The sequence below is a fragment of the Symphodus melops genome (genome assembly GCF_947650265.1).
Source record: "Symphodus melops genome assembly, chromosome: 11".
Lineage (NCBI taxonomy): Eukaryota > Metazoa > Chordata > Actinopteri > Labriformes > Labridae > Symphodus > Symphodus melops.
Window position 1 is genome coordinate 19,823,079 of NC_136701.1, and position 14,946 is coordinate 19,838,024.

The 14,946-nt window shown below is 38.6% G+C and overlaps 3 protein-coding genes across 5 annotated transcripts in view; 1 reads left to right on the forward strand and 2 right to left on the reverse strand.

Annotated features, from left to right (window-relative positions):
* Positions 1–3,802, reverse strand: bud13 (BUD13 homolog). The gene is made up of 10 exons (XM_079355492.1): positions 3,616–3,802; positions 3,368–3,455; positions 2,801–2,885; positions 2,426–2,713; positions 1,699–1,976; positions 1,485–1,593; positions 1,177–1,315; positions 906–1,087; positions 722–803; positions 1–407 (listed from the first exon to the last, which is right to left on the reverse strand). Exons 1-10 carry the CDS (start codon positions 3,756–3,758, stop codon positions 314–316), a joined length of 1,488 nt encoding a protein of 495 aa, XP_079211618.1. The 5' UTR covers positions 3,759–3,802; the 3' UTR covers positions 1–313.
* The window catches only part of nectin1a (nectin cell adhesion molecule 1a), a 19,248-nt gene continuing 7,700 nt past the window's right edge, over positions 3,399–14,946 (forward strand). The window contains exon 1 of one of the 3 annotated variants that reach the window (XM_079355490.1): positions 3,399–3,482. Coding sequence is in view for 2 of the 3 variants with exons in the window: in XM_079355491.1 (XP_079211617.1) it covers positions 8,321–8,372 (52 nt within the window). In the remaining variant the exon portion in view is untranslated. Of the gene's footprint in view, positions 3,483–7,787; positions 8,373–14,946 lie in introns of those variants that run through there. The other 2 variants (XM_079355491.1, XM_079355489.1) reach the window with 2 other exon arrangements.
* Positions 4,604–6,410, reverse strand: LOC306831407 (uncharacterized protein). The gene is made up of 4 exons (XM_079355502.1): positions 6,237–6,410; positions 5,573–5,630; positions 5,155–5,484; positions 4,604–5,068 (listed from the first exon to the last, which is right to left on the reverse strand). The coding sequence occupies exons 2-4, from the start codon at positions 5,607–5,609 to the stop codon at positions 4,971–4,973; spliced, it is 465 nt and encodes a 154-aa protein (XP_079211628.1). The 5' UTR covers positions 5,610–5,630; positions 6,237–6,410; the 3' UTR covers positions 4,604–4,970.

The window sequence follows — 14,946 nt, forward strand, 5'->3', positions numbered from 1 at the left end:
TTACAGAAAAAATATTTTTTTAATAAAATAGTGAAAAACACACCATTCTAGCTTACGATTGAAACTGTTTCTTTCTTCCAAATATCTGGGCACTGTCACATTAGATGTCAGTAGATCACTTCACTTGTATGTACAGTAATGTAGTTTATCAGTTCTTTATCATCTCATGTCTGTTGTACAGTGTCAAGCTGCTTGAAAGCTTTACAAAATCCTGCTCCAACAAGTTCAAACAGTAATTTCTGATGAGCAGACAACTTTCTATTTCTATCCTGTTTTAGCTTCGGTCTTCAGCTCCACCGTTTATCTACAGCCATTACATATCCTCCACGCTCCATTTGTAGGCGGCGTCCTGGACAGCCTTTTTATCTGCTATACGTGTGTAGCGTTTCTGTTCAAAACCATTGGACCTGCGAGACAGACAAAAACAAATGACACAGTTACTTTTGCAATAAAATCCCCAGCTTCATCTTCAGTGTGTATGATGCATCAGAGCAAACCTTAAATAAAGAGCCATCAGTTTTAATTCAATAAAGTAGCCACACTTATTATAAAGACCAATTGTTAATCAATTATTATAGAACTGAATAAATGATTATTTTTCACATAAATAGATCAGAGAAAATTGAATAAATTACAGATGTATTAATGTGGGTCAAGACAGGGACGTATGAATGCATTCCTCACATTACAAATAGAAATCACAGAGATTCACAAACTTTACCTGTCGACTCCATCCCAGCGATAGCCTGGTGGGATATTGAAGCGATTTGGAGGAGGTGCTGGACCCTTATAACGAGGTCTATCTGCAAAAAAATAAAATAAAATAAGCTTAGAATACACATTATAAGTAGTTAAAAAAAAGTCAATTCATGGTACAAAATACACATGCATGTAACCCTTCAAACCTTGTGTTTTTGTATTGCGGTCTTTTTTTCGTCTGAGCATGGCAGCCATGGGATCTCCCTCTCTTTCCTGCTCTCTCAACATGCGGTCAAGATCCTCGTCATCGCAGTGACGTGCCAGCGGCTTCTGAGCTTCATGTACTGCGTCCTCGAGTTTCTGCTGTTGCATCTGGCCCTGCGCCAACCTGAAAACACACGTCGACTTTACTCATGGAAACCAGTTGCTCTATTCTCTGGCCTTCACTACAGTGTTAACACCTTTAGGCAGACTTACCCTTTTCCCCACTGGGCGTATTTCTCATCCTTTGCCGCTTTCTCTCCAGCCTTCTTTTTCTTTTCTTCCCTCTCCGAATCTAAATCCCTCCTTTTACCGCTCTTGTCTCGGAACACCGTCTGGGCGTTGCGAGACTCATCTAGGAATGAAAGGAAAGTTGTCAAAATGTTATCTAATCCACCAAGTTATTCCCCTGGAGAGGAACTGAACACAACTGTGATTAAGATATCTTTGAGAACTTGAAGGTTACTGTGTTACATCGATGTGGAAGTTATTTTAGCTGATCTTTAGAAGGAAGCTGAGCTCACCTTCGAGTGGCTGGTTGTTTCTCTCTCTGCGTCGGTTCTCCTCCTGCTCTTTCCTTAAAACATCTACCGAAACTAGACCTGCCTTTCCACCCGAAAGCATCCTTGGACCCTAAACACAGTGAAACAACATGAAGGTGAGTGATTAAAAGCTGCATACAAAAATAAATTTTGAGGCAAAGCACATTATTTGACACTTTTTCAACAATTTGCTCACATGCGACTGGCCATGCTGGCGAGGCGGTGACAGATCTCCATCTGAGTCCTCTGCATTCTGCGGTCGCTTTCTGGGTGGCGACTGGTCAGAATCAGAGCCTGCTCTTGTTTTTGTACTCCTCCGTGGAGGAGACTGGTCCGAGCCTGAGGCTCCTCCCTTTACAGGCCTTTTCCGTGGGGGTGACTGGTCCAAGTCTGAATCGTGCCTTTTCGCAGCCTTCTTTGACGGCTGTGGTCGCCGAGGATCGGGAGAACGTTTCTTTCTGGTCGGTGACAAATCTGAAAGTGCGAAACGTTACTGTTTAACTTACTAAACATTTATGCCTTCAGTACTTTCCCTTAAAAAGGAGAAATCACAAGGCCAGTTGGAATTTCTGATGATACGAATAAAGTTATTCTGTCATTGGTTTATAATCCATCACATTTACTTAAATTATATCAATGCTGATTGATATTATGAATTATGTTATTCAGTTATATTCTCCAAGTTAAATCAAAACTGGAACCAAGTGAGAAACTTTCTTCTTATCGTCCTTCCACTAATAGTTAATGAGAGTTTATAATTTGACCCCCCATTTTCATTTGCTCTAGATTTTCTACACATCTTGTAAGATTTAAAAAATATATTTTTTGTTAAATAAAAAAGTAGGTTGATATATTTTACAAAAATATAAAAAAAATTCTTTGAAGAAAGATACCAAGCCTCAAAATTACTTCTCATCACTTACCTTTACTTTGCACTTTTCCAGATTTCCCTGACTGTTGCCTCGGAGGTGACAGGTCAGGGGAGTCATGGCGGCTCCTTCTTGGGGGGGAAATGTCAGGCGAGTCATGGCGGCCTCTTCTAGGAGGAGATATGTCTGGAGAGTCATGTCTGCTCTTTCTGACGGGAGAATCAGGGCCACCTCTACTTGGTGAAATCTCCGGCGAATCATGGCGACTCCTGCTCGACGGCTCAGCCTCTGGAGGCTGTGGCCCTCCTTCTGTCATCTCTCCCTTGTCCTCATTTTCATCAGCTTTAAGTAGAGAAGAGTAAAATGAAGTAACCTTGTTCACCGCAGACACTTAATTCTAAAGGAAATTCAGTCAACAATACCAATTACCTCCAATTATTTTCCATCTATTGCTTGTTCTGAAGGTTTCCAGTTGTTTAATTTCTTCTGGTCTCTCATCAATCACCTCTGCAATCTGAACAGATTAACACAAAGAAGTGTTAAGAAAGGTTGACAAATATTTGACACTCATCATTGATCAGTCAACGATCACCATTGTAACCATGTCCTTAACACCTCGACTTGTATTTGAATGCCAGAGTCAATGTTGAAGGTCAATGAGCTAATATTTTTGTGAGTTATATTGTTACATTTACATTATTGTGATGGCATAAAGTGTACATCTCTAAGTCAACAAACCTTGGCTCAGTGTTTAAATTAAAGAGCAAGCAGGAGTTGCAATTATTTGATGTTAAATAAACTCGTAAAGATTCTTCAATGAATCATGCCTTAGCTAATTCCAAAGTTTTAGACAGCTAGATTCACTTTTGTCTGCCATGCACATTAAAAGGGGTGTTTTTTTAAAGGTGTTAATGAAGAAGGCAAACTGACTGTAGGTAGATCACGCTATGATTGAATGGAGGAAGCTAGCCCATTAGCCTCAAGTTAAGTTCTTACCACTGGAGCCTCCTCCTCGTCCTCCTCCTCTTCTTCCTCCTGTTTGACCAATTGCTTCCAGTCGATGTCATCGTCCACTATTTTCAGCCTTGATAAAAAAAGACGTAAACGTGGGGTAAGTGGCGTTAAATGCTCAAAGTAAACACATGAAGGCGCCGAGAGGCGCTGAAAAGCTAAACCGACTACAGCTAGCTTAACGGTATGTAGTACTACAACATTTTTTTAAAACAACGCTCGCGATAAGTTACCTCTTTTCAGGAACCTTAAGTCGTTTCTTTTTAAGCTTCTTTTTTGACTTCTTATCATCTTCACCAGCGGATAAATAACGTTTTAAATATTCCGCTTTAGATAGTTCATTTCCCTTTTTGCTTCCAGTTGAGGCTGCCATCATGTTTTTAAATACTATGGCAAGCGACGAGGGTCAAAAATGCGAAGTCTGGCAAAATTCGTCCTATTAACGTATAAAACGCTCACTAGAAATACTAAGGAGGATGAATTACTGTATAGGCCTAGCTTTTTTTAAATTTATTTTTTAATAATTGTTGTCAACAAGTTTGTGAAACTTGGAATAGTCTCACTTCAACATAAGTTTCATGTGTTTTTGTAATAAACAGCCTCGTGATATGAGTGTCAGTAAGGAAAATGCCCCTTATTTGTCCTAAAATGTATATTTAAAATGAAATGAAGCATCAACAAAAAATGTAATAATGTAATCATACCAATTCTGATTTTGATCATCAGTGACATAAGGTTTGATTTAAAATGGTATTTTCTTAATTTATAGGTTTGATTTTTCGTCTCGTTTAATACTTCTGGCTTCTGAGGTCATATCACATTTAAAGAATAACACTGAGTCTGTATGGGTTTTTTTTCAGATTCAAGAGAGTAGACTGACTCTTCAAATGCAACGTTAATCCAGGATTAGACAGAATATGATACTTGTGAGGATATCGGTATTGTTCTTTTCAACCTGTTCATATGCAGCTTTAATCTTCTGTCCTTGGGCTTGGAGGCTTTGCCTTTCCCATTCTCCTATGTCAATGTCTTTCCACTGACTTGTCAAAAAGCAGGTTTGTATATCTGTAAACCCCCAGCCAAGACAAACAGCTGATCTCCATTTTTTATGACACAATAATTAAGACTTAGGTTTATCATATTCATAATCATTTGAAATTATATTATGACTATGTCATTGTATATTTTATCAACACTGAATAACAACTCAACTCAACTCTATTTCTAATAGCAACACTTTATTGATACAAATTCAGCAGCTTCCAGAAATATATTTACAGTTCAAGAAACTCATCATATTCAAATACATTCAGGTGTGTTTTCCTCAGAAGCAAAATCTAATCTATAAACATTACTTTGAAATCAATAACCTTTTTTGGTCCTCTTAATTCTTTATCATTCATTGTAAGAAAAACTTTACATTAATTCAGTTCTCTCTGGAGAAAAACAAGAGAAGGAGAAACAGTTGCAAACTATGGTCAACCTTAACATGTGGGTGTTACTGGAGATGTTTCTAGATGCGGACGAATGCTTAGACATGGTTAGATGTGAGTGCAGTTGCAAGCCTTTGTTTTTGAAGTTATTATTTTTAGCTCTGTGCTTGATAGAAGACGAACAGCAGACAGATGATCAGGGTGCAGGAGCTCTTCAGAAACACGCTCACAGCTGAACACGGGGCAAGTTGCTCTGTAGAGGAAGAAAAGTGGTGTGAAAACAAAAGGACTAAACCTCCTTAAAACTTTCTCCCACACATTCGCTGTCGATACACCTACCTTTTTCCACAGTGATATTGGCATCTGTCTTAGATACTTTGCACATGTAGGTGGTGTTGTGTGGGAGTTTGTCTAGGAAGCCTGGCAGGGTCATTCTGTATCCAACAGGCTCAAGCTCCTCCACGTAGCTGTCTTTGAACTGTCCGTCTGCTGCTGAACCGGACACATTGGTGTTAATGAGCGACTGTTTGGATCCAGACGACCAGGAGAACTCATAGCTGTTGATCTTGTTGGGCTTGTTCGGGATCATACAGTCTACCCTCAGGTCATAGTCATCTTCCACACACACTGAGATCAGCTCACACTGTGCTGGTATCAGCAACACTATGACTGGACACAAAATGACACATCAGGGGTGAGAATAGATACCTCGAGTAGAAGATAACAAATAGAAATACCTCTCAGAAATAGTTCTCACCTCCTAGTATGCCACACAGAAACAGCGACTTAAGCATGATGGAGTCACACCCATCAAACTATAATAAAAGGAGATGTGAGACAAAGAACATAATTACAAAGTAAAATAAAAAAAAAATTGAAACTAAAACAGGTTTTAATGTTGCAGTGACAAAGCTTTGATTTCATTCAAATCAGGGTTTCTGAAAAAGGGTGGTCTTACTCTCCGTGCATGTGAGGTAATTTTAGGAGAAGGTCATGAAATCATTTACAGTAAAGAGACTAAATTCAGCAATGATTCTTAAAACCATTATCTAGTAATTGAAATAATATTTTTCCCTATTGTAAACACAAGTTTGTTGAAAGGATGAGTTGTGTAATCGAATAACTGGACAGGACGTCAGAGCGATATAATTTCATTACTTTCCCTGGTCTGGCTTCTCTCTGTTTGTTATACAATTTCCCACATTTCACTTAGATTTTGTCATAGTTTTATATTTAGCATCATCCCAAGCATAAAAAACCCCAATACTGTTAAAACATCTCTGCACTTACAGCTACCCTTTCTTATCCTGCCCTGTGTCCCAGAATGTTCTAGCATAGTCCATCTCTTCCTAACGTGACCCTGAAAGCTCACACTTTTCTTTTCTTTTAAGTTGTAGCTGAAAATCTTCCAGCAGTCTTACCCCCTGTCAGCCTGGATGATGATGCAGTTTCTGCCCTTGAGCTCTTGTCTTGTAGGTGATAAACAGCAGATGGTGGTCCCCTCCGTCAGTGTGCAGCAGCAATGCAGAGCATCTCACTTCTGAGACAAGTTGAGAGCCACACAGAGAGGTGGAGAGACGGTGGGAGGGACGAGGATTGAGAGCAGATTTCTCATTCGTCTTTCTCCTCTGCAGTGCCCGGTGGAGGACGCAGGACATGCAGGGAGGGAGGGAGGCAGGGCAAACACTTAGTCAACAATATTATTTTTAATAGTAGCTTGTTGTGACCTTCTCCTTTTTCTTTCTGGTTCTCACTCAACCTGTCTCTTGTCCCGATTCACCCTTTCTATATGTATTTATATATTTCTATTTCAGAGATTTATGTAATTTTCTCTTTCTTCTGGTGAAAGGGTGGACACCTACAGAGAAATATGTCATATTAGTGATAAGTTGCCTTTTGTTTGACCCACTAAACATTTTTAGCACTGTCATTGTATCACATGAATGTACAGTTGCTCAGTACCTCCATCTAATGGCAACTAAATGAACGTCAGTCAGTTAGATGCAGTTCACACCCTGCACCACAGGGTGCCAGTATTGGACCGTGACACCATTTTTTTAATGGTTGCTGAAAATGCATGGGTTTGACATAAGTTGCATGATTTTATTGAACAAGAATGCAACCTACAAAACACCTCTGTTAAGCTTATGAGAATTAATCAAATATATACTTCTCATCCATTTTAAAGCACACATACAGTGGCACACTATATACACAATAAATAGGAATATAGTAAGAAATATGGCATTAAGTACAGATGCATATGTACAATGTGTATCATGTACACATGTTCACCAACAGTTGTAATAAAAGAGCGAATGGTGTATCTGTGAAATAAGTCCACAGGTCAGACAGTGTCTGACTCATAGAGGGAGGAGTTATAGTGTTCGATGTCAACAGGCTGGATCGACCTCCTGTGGCGTTCCGTGGTGCATCATGGGGGAATCAGTTGTCCACTTAAACCCTCAACATACAAGCTCGACCATACTGCAATTAGGTTTCTTTACCAGTAGGCCAGTTTCAAGCAGATGCTAACATCCAAATTCTACCAGCGATGCACATGATAACAAACTACTGAATTCTTGTCATTGTGCAGATTTAAACATATTCTAGCAAATCTTGTGCTACATGAAAACTCTGACTCCACACTTGACTTCAAAAATTCTGCTTTCCTTTGTTGTTATCAGTAAATCCTGGAAGAATAAAATGCATAATGGAAATAAATATAATGCTTCCTAATCAATACATCATAACATGTAGCATATGAATACCCATATACACCTGTCCACGTGTAACATGGACTTAATAGGTTATGGTTGATAAAAACAAAAGTTGTACCACCTTTAAGATTATTTAAATGTTTATCAGGATTCTACGTTTGTTTTATGAATATGTATATGTCACAAATAAATGATTGGGGAGGGGCGTGTGTGGTGGGCGGGGGGGTCTTCCACTGGACACTGATTCTGGTATGTAAGCCCCTGTCTGGGACATATTTGCGTCTATTGACTTTGCTTACTTAAAACAGCCTGACTGCGCCTTTTTTTTTTTTTTTTTTTTTTAAATTGCTCACCAGCCGGCCGCCGCTTTGCTCAGCTCAGCCCCTCACGCAGTGACAGATAGCTGTCGATCTGAACTGAGGGGGAAGGCTATCTCGGAAATAATCTGCCCACGCGTTAAGCTGCTTTATCCCCGCCAAGCCTCGGCCGGACAGAGACGGCTGTAGCTCAGTCACCACTCACAGTGAAGTCCGAATTAGAGAAAGAAAAAGTGACTCAGGCTGCGGAGACAAGTTTGAGAAATCTTTTTCAGGGTGATAGGTGGTGGATGAGAACTGTGTGTTCTGGTTGTGTAGCATACATGGAGACTTAATTGGAGCTCAGACAGACAGACAGAGCTGAAGCTGAACCTGTTGCCGTGTGCGCAGTGTTGGATGAAGGACGCAGACAACAAGTACACACTGGGGTTTTGACCACAGCAAGAAGCTGGCACGCGTGTTTCGGGCATGGACAACATTGGATTTTGGATATTCTTGATAACAACTTGTGTAATTCCTGGTAGGATACTTTTTTCTTCTTAACACCTGTTCAATAATAAGGATTTGATTGATTCCCTTGTATAATAAAAGATTTTAATTAATTCTTAATTCAGTTTACAGTTAAAGCTGATCAAAATATGAAATGAATTAAAAGCAAATTAGGAGTCACATCACAATAGCCTATAATTCTATGAGCAGGCAGTCTAACCTATCTATCTATCTATCTATCTATCTATCTATCTATCTATCTATCTATCTATCTATCTATCTATCTATCTATGAATTTTAAGGGTTTTTTTAAACACTTTTGTAGTTTAATAATTCTAATTGAAATAGATTATCATTGATCCATTTGACTCTGACCCAGAAGCATCAAAGTTCTTTCATCTTCAAATCATCCAAAACCTATTGTGGGAACATATGGATGTGTTGAGCTGCAGGGACATCTGCTGAGATTGCTTTTTTCACTCAGTAAGTGATAACCCCCCCCCCCATCTCGCCTTTGCCAGTCAAGCAGTAATTTGCTTCTGTGTGTATGTGTAAAAACTAAGTGTGAGGTTGCACCATGTGGGATTGTCATGTTGAAGGACAGAGCCTGGATTAGAGCTGTACAGGGAGCAGGAAGGGTGTAACAACATGATTTCTGCCAAGTCTCAGCCCAGCCTGCAGACTGCTGCAGCAGTGTATCTGTCTTCTGCTGGCTGTTAGAGCAACTCCACAGGTCTCTGTCAGGTGCGGCCTGCAGGTTGACATGTCACTGATGTTTGAAAAGTTTGCAATCCTCAGAAAGCCACAGAAAAGACTGACTGAAACTGACAAATATCCTCATACTTCTTTCATAATCCAGAGTCCAAAACTGGAACACACAGACGCCACCCTACAGATATAATCCAGCACAAACACACAGCCCTTCTGTCCTACTCATTTATTTGTCCCTTTTAATGCACTCCTACTCCAGAGTCTGCCTATGTCAAACCAATATGTTTAGCCATCATTGGTTTACAGATGGTTGATCTTCTTCCACAGACTATTCTCCTTCATCCATCTCTTTTTATTTTGCTCTCATGTCCCAAAACATAGATGCAGCGCAGCAGCAGCAGTCATTATAATCCTGTGAGCTGCACGCTGATCACCAGCCAAGTGCACACTCCATGCTTCTGCAGTGCCACAGAGATTACGCACCCACAAAAACACGCACCCAGGCACGCATGTGCACACAGAATCAAGAAACTCAATCAAAAACAATGAGAGATTGAAATTGATTTTGAAAAAAAACAAGAGTAGAAAGATCTCCTTCATTTCAATCAGGAGAAATTGGAAAGGAGCTCACATCATTTGGCAAAGTAGATGCCCGAGAATGAGATTGTGATGTTCAAGTTAAAAGTTACAATAGGGTGCAATTTATTAAATAACTGTTAAGGCAGTGACATTGTTATTCTACAAAGCAGTGGAACATCGTCCAAACAATGCACAGTGATGCATTTGCAATGTTTTAGTTCAATTGTGGTGTGATTACATGTTTGTGTGCATGCATGTGTGTGTGTGTGTGTGTGGGTGGGTGGGTGGCAGTTGCTCTTCACTCTGCTGCAGGATTCCCTACATTGTAAATCACAGGGCCAAAGACTCAAACACAGTGTGTAATCCCTGATCAATCACAGACTTGATGACCTAAAGATTAAACGGTTAATCTGCCCTCTTCTCTTCCTCTCTGAGTTTTTCATTTTCTGCTTTGTAAGAGGTCTAAGGCCAAGTGAACAAAGCTAAAGGTAGATGTGGTGTGGTCAGCTTTAAACATGTTAACATCTTTACACTTCCCTTCACTAAGAAACAGAAGAATATGATCAAGAAGAAAATGATGCATGCTTAATAAAGGTAGGTTTGGACATACTTATTTAATGAAAGAACAGCTCTCTTATTTCTATCTGTAATGTGTCCCAATTTATTTGTAAATGTAATCAAACTTTACAAAAGACAAAAAAACAAGTGTTATTGTTACATTTGGTAGAATTCCCTTTTTATCTATCAGTGTGCACATTTTTAGCATCACCTGAAGAAGACGCCATAGTTTTTTTCCATTTAAAAAAAGAAACGCTTTATCCTTTGTCAATGGGCCCCAAAATGAGACGAAATTTAAAGCTTTCGCCGTCGTTTGGCTCCTCACATGACCCGGTTATCCTATATAAAACAATGCAATGCAAATGAGAACATAAAACAAACAAAAAAACTCCCTGTCCTCTAGATTGTGGTCTAGCATGCACATTTCTGTTTTTTTTTTATCAGATCTTGATGTGATAGTGTTATCAAATAATTACTTTGGTTTGTCCGTAATTATTAATTGTTAATTGTGGGAAGAAAACATATTAAGAAAGTGAATAATATAATGAGTCTGTTTCCTGAGACTCTCTCCAAAGGAGTCACAAAACATCTTGCGTTGGAAATTCAGCTAATGTGAGAACCATTGTTTTAAAAAGGAATGATCTGTCAGGTGTTGCTATATTGGGCTGGAGGAGCTAAAGTTTCACTGTAAATTCTGCTGCAGTTTTGACTTGCAGCCCCTTCTGCTCACCAAAACACACCTTTAATTTACTTGCAAGATCCCTCATGTCAGTAGAGTTCAAAGCAGATGTGATTCTTGTTTTAGTTTCAAGTAGACACTCAAAGTTTTGAAAGGTTCGATGACTTTGGAGGAGGCAAGGCTTTTAACGTAAACTGCAGCAAGTCATCAATCTATTAAAATGGTCCATGGTGATCTCATTGTATTTCTTCTAAAGCAGTTCAAGAGCAAAAAATGAAAGTGCATCCATAAAGATTAATAATCACAAACAAGTCATAAAGATATAAAGTGATCATAAAAATAAAATCATCTCTGTTTCTTGTACAATCAGGGTCTCCCGTATAGGTTTGATCTTTTGCAACTGTAACAGAAATATAATGTTTAAAATCATGTTTCAAGTTTTGGTTTACTTATCTTACAAGTGGAGAATGAAAACAAATGTGAAGGATGCTCTGTGCCTTACAGGTTGTAAAGTGCAGCCATTGTTTTTTCAAAAGAAATTTAAAAGTCTGGTATCATGACTGCCCGGTAATTGAATACTACCGAATCAGTAATCTCATTAGATAAAAAAAAAAAAAAAAAAAAACAGAAACGCTTGCCTCTGCCCCTCTGTTGAACTTGCACACATGAGAAAAGGTTATAAATGGATTGCTGCATAATAAATATGATGATGAAAGATGGAGGATATCCTCTCAGGACATAAACAAAAAGCTCATCACCACGCTATGATGCACCTGCTGTTTTTGCATGGCACACATTCAAGTGTGGAACAATATTGCTTTTGTTTATTAGATTCCCATGGCTGTCTCTCTCCTGAGTGCTGCTGTTTATGGATTATTGTTGAGGACTGCTGAGGTCATTTCCCATAGATTTAACAATAGAAGAATGTGAATGGACAGGGGAGAAAAAGGAAGGTGGGAGCGATGGGGGGCCAGTGAGATATGAGTGGTCTTGTGTGTTTATGTTTACGTCTGTTCTGCGCTCACTTAAAGCACCTAATTAACTCAACAATATAGATCAGTACGTAGACTGAGAAAGATTTGTGATGATGATGATGTTGCCTCCCAAAAAGAAAGCAGAACTGGTAGAAACTACAAGCTGAATTGTAACTTCAGCTGTGATGTATTTACTGGTTTTATTCCTGTATATGGAAATACATATACCAGAAGAAAAATCTCTAAATAATTAGCTTGACATTTAAGGAAATACTATTATTTACTTTCTTGCTTCGAATATGATGAGAAGATTCAGATCAGTATCTTATGAAGCTTTAAAGTCAGCAGCAGTTTTGCTCAGCGAAGCACAAAGACAGGAAATAGATGGAAACTGCGACCCATTATCACAATCTGCTCAGCAGCCACACCAGGCTCAGTAAAGCAGGGGTTCTCTTCTGGTTCATTCAATACATTCACAACATAAACATAAGCCTTTTTTTCCACAGTGGTAATGCACTACACATTTTCAGAAATTTAAGAAAATACATTTAATACACTTAAATGCTACAAATTACATTTAAAGCTCATGTGAGCTAAATAAGCCAATGAGACCATCAGCACAAAGATTGATTAGTTTTAAGAACTTATTTTTAATTCTCGAAACAGCTGCCACAGGGTAAGTGTCAGAAAAGGGATAAACAGTGTGGTGCAAAAGATTTTTATTTGTACTGCAAAGGTTTTGGTTAAATGATACATTTGGCTGTTAAATAAAAGCAGAACCCCTTTAGCTTTGTGTTTTCTCTGTTCCTAGCCCGTATGTGTTGCTCCACGCCAAACTCAGAGGTAATTCTTCTTTTTCAAACGCTTCACCGCTTTCTCCAAGAATATTATGACGAGCCCTGTTATTAAAAAATAGTTCATTAGCTCAACCTGTTAATTTGTCTGTAATTTTACACCTTTAAGACTTCTCAGTTTCTTTTTGAAAGAGCTTTCTAAACTCCATTGTTGAGCTGCCAGCAGAAGATTTTTGATCAAATCAGCCATGCTGTAAAATCAAAGCTAAATTTGATTTAGAGAAGGTGTAACATAAGGCAACATTTAGTCTTTTAAAAATACGACCTGCTCTCCATCCAAAATCCTTCCTGTCACGCTGAGCTTCGCTTGTGAATGCAGATTTTGTTAAGGTTGTACAGAGGAAGGCCAAGTTAACTGCTGGTTTTAGCTACAAAGATTTAGACATGTTATGCATGCTGACATTTTTATAGTCCAATTCATGACCACAAACTAAACAGCTAACCTCACGAGTTATCTGCTACTCTTTTCTGATTACAAGGGTAATATTAATTTGAAGATTAAGATTCAAATGCTCCATGGTGTAGGAGAGATCGTGCTTGTTTTCTCTTTTGATGTTGCATCCAGATCTAAAATTGATTAAGTAATGTGATATGCTTCGGGTAAATGGTAAAAAGTCTACCATGATGAAGTGATTTAGCATCTCTTTATCTGGGTAGGAATGACAATAGTTTACAGACAGGATGCACGTCATAAAGAGTGTGAGTCTAAAAGATAACATTTGTTATCTTGAGAATTTATGTCAAAGTAATATCATAGTTTTTCTTATCGTTTGCAGACTTCAAAACAAGCATGCAGAAACCCATTTGTGATGACTGAATCCACAATATTTCCGAGATATCAATTTAAAACAAACTGATTTTATTACCAATTACCTAATGCAGATGCTCTTTAATATCCTTAATGGTGTAATCTACTTCCACCGCTCGCCTTCTTACTTCCCAGCGACCCACAGCTGTTCATCTAAAGGGACACAACAGGCTCAGTACACTGCTCCAATATGAAACTATGAAACTATTTGATCTAACAAAGTAGATGTGATTCCAGTTGTACTCATTATCATGTGATGATGGTTGTCATATTTTTGCTGATTAATGTCAGCAGGGCAAATAAGGTCTCAGAGGTATCTCTGTATTTTAAGATTGTGGGTTTGCATGCAATACTATGTATTGTACGCCAAATGCATTTTGGAATATTCATTTATTTTTGTCTGTACTCCGGATTGACAGATGCCTCAACATACTCATAGAAACCTTATCTAAATTTGAACCAATTGAAGCATTCTATGGTCCCAATTTTAGTTATTTCATTATAAGCTCATCTTGACACAAGGCTAATCTTCTTCTCATACCCACCCCTACTTTTGAGACCTGTGCAGTCGCTCTAACAAAGATTAGTACACAGGGTTGGAAATTCATTATTGTTCCCATTTTGAGATTGTAACGGTTGTGATTATTATGATCTTTCAATGACGAGGTAGGTAAGGAAAAGCAGAAGTTCAGGCAAAACATTTGACCTGCATACGTTTTTAAAATGTTTGTATTGAATGTGTTTAAAGATAAACACATTAACTGTTTGGACAGAATTCAAAGTGATCACCAGTATACAACATGAAAGTATCAATTGACCTGTTAGGGGCTTTGTTACTTATATATGAACATACCTAGTATATTGTTTTGGGGCATTTTCCCAAGAGTGCAGTCTGAGCTTGTGCAGCTATATACAGCATATTACATGCATTACAAAGTCTACAAAACGTGCTTTCCTTAAATCTCCCTGCCATTTGAAGAGAAAGGAGCAAACGGAAAATGTTAAATTACAGAAAAGCTCAAGATTTAAATGCCAGTACAAAGGAGCACTGACCCCACGTCTGCTTAAGGTTAAGTAGCCTGTGGAAAAATACCATAGAAATCCCTCAGAATACTTGTATTGTATTATTGAAACGTTTCTGCTAAAGTGTTTGAAATCAATCATGGTAATGTATCCAAGTCACGGTCCCAGTGCTTAAGAAAATAATCCCAATGAGAGACTAATTGCAATGCAGAGTTACACATCCTTCGTTAATGCTCATTGTGTAATGTCTAACCTTTATAAATGACACAAGAAAAGGTTAATCTTCATTGTCGTTCATTGCATCCCTGCAGGAAGTCACAAGTCGAACTATTTCCTGAGGAAGCTGCTCTAAACAACTCTGGGTTGAAATATTAATATTACTTCATGGTTAACCAGAGGACACTTTCAGAGGGATGAGC

Bases quoted from the DNA above. Each gene is read 5' to 3' on its own strand.
- bud13 (XM_079355492.1), bottom strand. From the start codon at position 3,758: ATGATGGCAGCCTCAACTGGAAGCAAAAAGGGAAATGAACTATCTAAA. The intron at 2,714-2,800 runs GTAATTGGTATT...CTCTACTTAAAG, and splicing joins TAGATGGAAAATAATTGGAG to CTGATGAAAATGAGGACAAG. The intron at 1,316-1,484 runs GTGAGCTCAGCT...TTTCATTCCTAG, and splicing joins AAACAACCAGCCACTCGAAG to ATGAGTCTCGCAACGCCCAG.
- LOC306831407 (XM_079355502.1), bottom strand. From the start codon at position 5,609: ATGCTTAAGTCGCTGTTTCTGTGTGGCATACTAGGAG. The intron at 5,485-5,572 runs GTGAGAACTATT...TTTTGTGTCCAG, and splicing joins TCTGTGTGGCATACTAGGAG to TCATAGTGTTGCTGATACCA. The intron at 5,069-5,154 runs GTAGGTGTATCG...CTTCCTCTACAG, and splicing joins CAATATCACTGTGGAAAAAG to AGCAACTTGCCCCGTGTTCA.